Source organism: Papaver somniferum, chromosome 1 (assembly GCF_003573695.1).
Source record: "Papaver somniferum cultivar HN1 chromosome 1, ASM357369v1, whole genome shotgun sequence".
NCBI lineage: Eukaryota > Viridiplantae > Streptophyta > Magnoliopsida > Ranunculales > Papaveraceae > Papaver > Papaver somniferum.
Window position 1 is genome coordinate 46,826,657 of NC_039358.1, and position 9,158 is coordinate 46,835,814.

Genomic DNA, 9,158 nt, shown 5'->3' on the forward strand with positions numbered 1-9,158 from the left:
AAGAACCCTAATTTGAAGATGAGTCATACATGTTCTTCTTCGATCAGTTGTACAGATTTATAGATGCATGTGAATTTAGAAATTCGTGAGCTCATGAGAATTGAGAAGAAACGGATATGGGTGAGTTTATGATTCCATTCCACTCCATTAATTGCAAAGAAGAACAAATATTCAACATAAATCTCATTAATTTCCAAGAATTTGAAACTGATGGTTCTTCTGTGCGTTTTTTTTTTCCATCTTTCATCAAGGGATTCATTACACGCATTGAAAGGTTGTGTACGTGAGACACTCCTAGATGTTGGATGAGAGCTTAAAAGACGGTTTCATCTTGAGCCGCGATTTATCTTTTACATTTTCCTCCACTTTTAAAGGAATAGGAACCGTCGATTGCAAGGAAAAATCCAAGTAGAGCCCTCGGATTTGGCAAAACACATTTATTTTTGTAAGATAGATATATAACATGCTACATATCAATATGTAGTATCAATACATAACATAACAGTATTGAACATAACATATTGATACTACATATTGATATGTAGTATCAATATATAACGTACTACATATTAATATGTAGTATCAATATATAACATATTACTACTAGTATACTACATATTACTACTAGTATACTAGTTACTACATATTACTACTAGTATACTACATACTACATATGTTATTACTACATATGTAGTAACATATGTATTAATATACATAATATTATATGTTAGGGTTAGTAGAGTAATTTTACTCTTTTCAAAACTTTTTTGGACTAGCGAGTAAATATGTTTTCCCGCTGGACTAGCCATTAATCCGGGTCGGGTTTACTGGACTAAACAAGAAAGTTCTCTAATTTAATTGTGAGATTTTATGTGTTACTGCAGTTTAATTTGGGTAGATGCGGGTACATGGTTTGATCTCCAGAAGGTGCCTGTACAAGCATAAAGTCGTGTTAAACCTAGATGTCAAGCTTTTCAACCGATTGAATTTCGACGTTATTAAGGTCACATAAACTCTTATCTGGATATCACTTATTAATTTCAATTTATATATTTCAACCTAGATGTACAAGCTTTTTTTTTTATCTATGGTAGTCTGGTTGGTAATTATATAATCATACATAACCGATTCATGGTAAAAAAAGTCTATGGTAGTAATCCCTTGATCTAGGAAATTTGTTGTTCAACGCAACGGTGATGTATATGAATGTTTGATGAGTTAGGAAATTCTGATTGTTTCTGGAACTGGATATTTTGCACAAACGATGTTCGTAGAAATGCATGAGACATATATTCCCTTTCAACATGGAGTAAGAAGATGTGAGAAATGCTACGATAAACCGGGTAGGGTTCAAATTCAGTGCATATTTCATTTCATGAATTTACCATAGCTAAACTGATATGGGTGTCCTGCATGTCCTCAAAGGTGTGTTTCAAGGTCCATAATTGAATAGTGGCTCTGAAAATTTTGAAGTTCCCATCTTAATCCTTTTGCCTCAAATATTCAATTTTGTATTAGTTTTCCTTGCAAAGGGCGCTTATCCTGAGACAGGAATAAACTGAAATAGTGAGAAGGAAAGAAATTGTTTGAGAAGTGTTATCTGTGAATATGATATTTGTCGGTTGTTGATTTAACGGGAAAAGATGACCCATACATTGCGCTACAAATGAAACAATGTCAAAAGAGAGGTAAAATGAGTTGTTGTGAAGAGCGTATGAATCCCGTTTCTACGAAATTAGACCTGTATTCGTAAATGATATTCCAATGACCCGACTTAAACCAGGGTCAATCATTTTTATGATTTATATGTGGATTGTGAAGATTATAAGCTTAACATGGTTATTTCATTATAGGTTGGAGAAACTATTAGTGCTAGAAAATGGAATTCGGTATTTACTCTTGATGGTCAGTTGGATAAGTCTGTAGCCAAATCCAGGGAGCGGTAAGCCTAGACTATAATTACGTTATGGGACTGTTAAATTTTAAGAATAAGATGGCATTATACTCTTTAAAAAAATGTTTGTAAAAGAAAAGTTTTTTGTGTAGATGTGCAAGAGGATTCCACGTACATATTTAGGCTAATATTTTTTTATTTCATCTTTTCTTCTAGCCTGGTGTTTGAATTTGCTTATTAATATTACCATCTTCTATTTTGTTATGCTCTTTGTTTGGATTTGTACTACCATTGCTGCAAGAGTATTTTTAGAGTTTGATTTTTGTTTGATGCGTTTGATTGAATAGGTCGTTCAATGTGCTTTGCAGAAAGCATGGTTTATGCGGTATGGTTCAATACGCTAGACCAGAAAATTGAGAAATGGTAGTTTACTTTAGTAGCATCACTAAGAGCTCTGTTAGTGTTTGTTTGACTTGCATGGTTTATAATATGAAGATAGGCTGCATAGAGTTTAAGCTGATGTTTCTCTTCTACTTTTTAGATGACTAACTATACATTTGAGTACAGAGTAATGGTGTCAGACCACTACTAGGGTAATGGCTTGGATGACATGGCTTACCCGCTTCTATGAGGTGTCTCATGAAAATATAATCCAAAAAACATTGGTCTTATAGATTTAACCTAGAGTGCTTCTATAGATTTTATCATAAGTTCTTACTTTGTTTTGTATTATCCCTTTGAGATTTAATTAAAACCATTTCCAGTGTTTTTTTGGTCACCCAGTAGCATCAATTCACTCTGATTTGCTTCCTCAAATTTTTATTCATTTTGATAATTTTAAACTTTTAAGGAATTTGATTGTTATGCTTATTTTAGGTATTAGAAGTCAAACGGGCTTTTCGTTTCACCTCTGTATCTTCGTTCTATTACAATTTATTCACATTTTATTTAAGGGACTCCTGAATTCATCGAAAAACATGTTACTGCAATGGAACCAGTGATGGGTGATTGTCTAATGAACCGGTCGATCAAAGTCCAAGGTCCTGCAGGAATCAAGGGGTTGCCTTCAGTGCAGAGAAGAATGTTCATCGTCATCGAGTCAGTTATCTATAGAGGATCGTCTTGTAGTGTCTAACTATCATTAAAGAGTCCAGACTTGCCAGTTTTCAATCACCGCAGCAATTATCTGCTGCAAACACCAAAAAGTCTGAGATACCTGAAATTATTTATGACACAGAAGACTTCATCACTGACGTAGTGAAGTCCTTGCAACCAAAGCGTTCTGCAGCACCACTACCTAGGCGTTCAGATTTATTATGCCCTAGCAACATCTCAGGCTGTTGCAATCTAAGTATGTCTCATACTGGAGTTCTGAAGGGTGGGATAGGTTACGAAGAAGGTTATGTAGATAAATGGTACCCATCAGGATTACTCGGATGTTATCATCATTTTGTTAGGTGGAATCCTAACACGATAATGTTAGGAAAAGGTAATTATGCCTGGTCCTTGGTTCAATTGTAGCTTTTTGTGCCGGGGAAAAGAATAGACTATCAAATGACAGGTGAGAGCGTTATGGTTATGGTTGATGGAGTAGATAAAGGAGGAGACTCAGAAAAGGAGTAGTAGCATGATTAAATTTTCTTTCATCTATATTCTTTTTCATTATCTTTTAGTGTTTGGTATTTGGTAAACATTTTAATTTGACATTCAATTTGATTTATTGAACTTATATGCTACTTTGGTACCGCCGCATCAAATCACGACGGGACGGACTTTTCTTTCATCTTTTCTTTTCGAACTGTGTCTTTATTGAATAAAAATATAAAAAGATGCACCAAATCAAAAAACTAACCAAGGGGCCGAGGCGAAGTTAAGCTGAGGCACACCAAATAAAAAACTAAAAAATAAAGGATGGGGCGAGGCGAAATTGAGCAACACCAAATCAAAAAAAATCTTAAACATGCCACGCTGAGCCTCACCAAAGAACCCTGATTTTGGGCATACCAAAATCTTTCTAGGCATACAAAACAATAGTCCCATCTTGGGTGACCTTATAACGGGTACCCTATGGGTAGTTCAATTACCTATATACCCTTAATACAAAAATCTAAAATCAGTTTTCTAAAAAATCAAAATCAGTTTCCCTTACCATCTCTTCTTCCTCCTCCTCCTCTAGCTGAACTCTTCCCCCTCCTGCGAAAAAAAATTTCATCATCGTGATTAATTGTCGATTCGTAAAAATTTGATCGTCGATTAAACTCAACCACATAATGACTCGTACAAAGAAAAGCAGGGACTAGGCAAACCAAATCGTCTTCTAATCCATCAATTGAAGAATAAGAACCAATTGAAGATGAAGGTGTAGAAACTAAAAATCAACCACCAATTGAACCAGAAATTGAACCAACTGCATCTCCAACTCCGGAAATGAGGATAAGAAAGCAAGTTTTACAAACCCAATCTCCTATTTGTTGTTTTTCATCGATTCAATGACGGTTACAGTGTTGGGTTCAGCTCAAAATTGAGTTGCGTTGTTAGCCGAACTGTTATTCACAAAAGCTTCCTGTAAGTGTATATGAACAGTTCGGCATGAAATTTCATGAAATTTCAAGCCGAACCTAGTCACAGATAGAGATGCATAGGGGTTCGGCGTATTCGATAATCATAATATGTGCCGAACCTAGCACATTAACGAGGTTCGGCTATTACGATATTCTCAATATGTGCCGAACCAATAACAATATTTTAACCCAAAAAATAACAAATTGATGTTCGGCTCATACGATTTTCGATATAAGCCGAACCGGTAATTATTTTTTTTCCGAGCTATTCAGGATGTTGTTTGGCTTACTATGAAACTTTCATATAAGCCGAACTAGTGTCTAGCAAACAGTTCGGCACATGCAGTAAACAGATTCAGTAAGCCGAACCGTTCATCAATTGGTAGATTCGGCTCATAGATGTGAGCCGAACCTCAACCTGTTTCGCCGAACCATGATTCAAAAAACCTAACTTTTGATAATTGAGAGCTATAGAAGTGAGATTAAGTATAGGATATAAGTGTACCTGTGTATTAGAAGCATTGGGTTCCTCATCAATGTCTTCATCATCAGGATTTGGCTCATAAAAATCATCATCTTGAGTTTGAGTTTGAGCTTGAGTGGGTGTAAAATCATTCTCATAATCTAAGAAATCAGCCATTTCTGGATCATTGTTGTAGTTGATATGTATTTTCCTAGGTTTTTTAGATGAATGATGACCCTCCTCATCCTCCATTGAATCAAGAATTAGAATTTTCTCACTTTCTCCTTTTCTTTCTCTCCTTCTTAACCAAACCAAAACTTTGATTTTTTTTTCCTCAAATTTTTCATCTAAACAACTCTTATAATTCTGAAAATTATTTTAATCACTAAACAAAATATTTAATCACTAATCAAGATTATTAACGCTAATACGTAAAGGGCAGATTTGCCATTAAAATTTTTGGGTTAAGGGGTTATCTGATTTTGCTATTTCACAACCTTTTTTGTCTTCATTCAGTATGCCTTGGAAGATTTTGGTATGCCGAAAATTATAGTTCTCACCAAATTATAAATGATTCATGACAAGGAGCATGCGAAGCCCAGCCTCACCAAATCATAAATGCTTCGCGACAAGATGGGGCGAAGCCCAGTGACACCAAATAAAAATGCATGACAGTGCGAGACAAAGCCACATCACACCAAACCAAAAATATAGTTAAAAGTAAAATAAAAAGTGATAGTGGATGATTTTCGGATCCACCCGATGCATAGCACGGGCACAAAATCTAGTTCAAACTAAAGTCCCATTCACAACAAAGTAAGGGCCAATAACCTATGTACCAACATGGAAAAGAAATGAATGCAGAAGATGAAGACAGGAGGAGCAAAATAAAATCATATCAAGTTCATCATAGTCAAATGCCAAAACAGGAACTATCTACCTTGTCTAGTAATTATCTTGCTTCTAAATCAAAAATTCCAGCAACAGATTAAAAAGAAACAGAAGGAAACTACAATATTTGGAAACTGTTGTTCAACTCATTCTATAACATCTTAATCATTAAAGCTTCATCGAATCCACTTGACTGGGAAGACTACTGAGAACCAATTCCTTACATAGCGACGAAAGCCTTCTTTCCACCACCACCTGAAGAACCAGCTGGGATGACTTTAAGAACATTGAACCTTACTGTCTTTGACAATGGCCTGAAACATAAAAGTAAACACTCCATTATAATGAATACAGAAAACAGCAAGATATCCAAAACTGTTTAAAAATGAGCAACCCTGATTAAAAAAATTACCTGCATTGACCAACGGTAACATGGTCACCTTCCTTCACACGGAAACATGGGGAAATGTGAGCTGGAATGTTAGAGTGCCTCTTTTCATATCTGAAAAGAAAAATCAATCTAGGATTATTACTCATGAAGAAGTTCACATCAAAAGGACAAAGCAAGAAAATGGTAGTTAAAACCCACCTTTGATATTTTTTCACATAGTGAAGGTAGTTTCTCCTAACAATGATGGTTCTCACCATCTTTGCACTGTGACAAGTACCAGCCAGGATACGTCCCCTGATAGAAACGTTGCCAGTGAAGGGGCATTTCTTGTCAATGTATGTTCCTGATAGAATAACACCAGAAAGTTCTCAATATTGTTTGGAACAAAAAAAACTCTGGCAAAGCATTCCAAAATATAGTTGCTACTTCCATATAAATGCAATTTAGAACCAACTGTCTAAAGAGGAGTAGATCACACTACTAACTCAAATATGAGAGATTAGCAATGAGAATAGTCAACATAAAGAAAGGCATGCTTTGAACTCATATGCCAATTGCAAAAATAGTAGAGAGATTGTGATGTTGTTATCATGAATAAAGAAAGGCATGCTTTGAACTCAGATATTATACCTAGCACAATTCTTAAGACAAGAAAACTTAGGATGAGCAATCTATACAGACATGCTTAAAATTTTATAACGAAAGAAACACTGGATTGCTAGACAACTAGTTCAAGGGACCCATGGAGTTGTATATCCTAATTTAGCAACATTTCTAAGGAATTTTATCTCTGAGATTCTTACCAATGAACCTCCCAGTTCAGTTCATGACCCGTTGTATTTCTAGGAATATCAGTAAATAAAGGAACCCATCTACAAGCAAACCAGACTACTCCCTGGCTTCTGTAAGTTACAGATTACAGCTGCTTCGTTACTGACATCCAATTTCTTGCAGCAAAAAAGTAAAAACCAACACTGACTAAACTACGGTAAAAAAACACAATAACCAAACAAACAACTGATAAACAGCAATTAGATGAAGGGTTGAGGCATTGGGGGTTGTATTCCTTTCAAGACTATATAACCCAGTTACCTCTTCACTTCATTCACCAATACAAGCCCAACATTACACAACATGAATACACCATTATTCAATCAAACCCAAAAATGCTCTCTAACTACGAATGAGGAAGAGACATACAACGGTGCATACTGCCAAATTTAAGATTTCTAAGGATTATTTCAGACAAAGTATTGCACACAAACAAGATATTGCTGACCTTGAGCATAAATAACAAAAAGAAATAATTCTCTTTAAAAAAAAAATCCATTTAATCAAGGCTCGGAACAAACCTTCAATAGCTTCTCTGGGAGTCTTGAAACCCAAACCAACATTCTTGTAGTATCGGTTTCCTCCCTTTCCAGGACGCTTTCCCTTTCCAGATACTTTAGAGCTACATAAACCAAAACACAGAATCAGTATTCTATACAAAAGTACCAAATCTGAAAACATCACTAGAAATGAAATTATTAGTTCTTCTCACCATTGGAACACCTTAAGTTGCTTCAAATAAGCCTTCTCCGTCTGTATACATCAAACAAAACACAAACCCAGTTAAAATCAACAGTCAATAAAGAAGATCTACAACCTTAGACAGAATATCAACCCTTTGAAAAGCCCTAAATCAAAATCTAGTATACACAGATTAGGGTTTTAGAAATCCAAAACAAAATCAAAACGAAATGGGAAAGGAAATTCAGGATAGAGTAAATTTGGAGATTAAGGTGGTGAGTTCTAGCGGCGGAGGCAGTACCTGTTCAGCCATGGTTGAGTATTCTTCTTCAGAGGCGAGTGGGAGGAAGAGAGACGAGAGAGTTTAGGTTTTATGTGTGCTTCTACTCGCTTAAAGAGAAAACCCTAATTCTAGAATTTTTATACCCACAAAAGGGTATGAGAGCCTTACGGTGTGAGGCGATGTATTTTATGCTAGGGTACGGTGAAAGCTGGAGTTATTTTAATTGATCCCGGCCGTTCGTAAATATTTGTTTTGGTACGTGGATGGACAAATTTCAAAACCATCGAGATATATTTAGTGCTCATTTGCTCAAGGGTCATTATGCGCCCCTAGATGGAAAATGAGTTATTGGGCGAGTCGAGTAAGGCTCGTCATTGGGTTGAGATGTCCAATCCCGGAATAAAATTGCGATGGGCTCGAGCTTTTGCATCGGGCAACGAAGAAAACCCTAACTGGATTTATATAGAACGATTTTTTAGGTACCATGGTTTTTTTTTTGGAGGACCATGATCTTATTAGGCCAACCTTCTTATATTTATAAGGGGTGTCCCAAAGTTAGGTAAATATCCATTTATCCTTTACTTTAATTTAGATTAAAACTAACTTAGTAACTATATAAATCTAATCATATACATCTAATCTAAATGAATTTATTAACCAAAATCAAAATCAAATCAAAATCAAAAGAGCAATCGAAAAATTTTAGTTTTGAAAAAAAGTTTATTCACTTCTTCTTCTCTCTTTCCTTGACGTTCCTCGTTCGATTGAAAAACCCATCAATCTTTTTAATTCATTTTTGGATAGGAAAATTGAGTAGAAATCATCAAAATATGGTTTAAATGGATGTTAAAGTGGCATGTTCGGTTAGGAATAGTTTTAAAAAAACTAGTTTTGTAACCGAACATTCTGAAACCAAGAACACGAAGAACACTTCGGTTATCACGAATTTAATTTTTCATAATCGAACTCCGAGTTCGGTTGGTTCGCAAAAAATTCTAAAACTAGTTAGTAACCGAACTCTACCCATTAAAAAAAATGTAACCGAACTGTGTTATTTTTCCTACTATGTTGAGTTATGATATAACCGAACTTTACCTACCTTGTTCGGTTGGTTCGCAAAAAATTCTAAAACTATCTAGTAACCGAACTCTACTTATATTCTA

General features: G+C 35.3%; 1 protein-coding gene across 1 annotated transcript; it reads right to left on the reverse strand.

The window, feature by feature from the left end:
* Positions 1-5,791: 5,791 nt before the first annotated feature.
* On the reverse strand, positions 5,792-8,129 carry LOC113285368 (40S ribosomal protein S11-like). The gene is made up of 6 exons (XM_026534276.1): positions 8,014-8,129; positions 7,744-7,784; positions 7,553-7,653; positions 6,399-6,543; positions 6,222-6,311; positions 5,792-6,123 (listed from the first exon to the last, which is right to left on the reverse strand). The coding sequence occupies exons 1-6, from the start codon at positions 8,023-8,025 to the stop codon at positions 6,030-6,032; spliced, it is 483 nt and encodes a 160-aa protein (XP_026390061.1). The 5' UTR covers positions 8,026-8,129; the 3' UTR covers positions 5,792-6,029.
* Between the last annotated feature and the right edge of the window lie 1,029 nt (positions 8,130-9,158).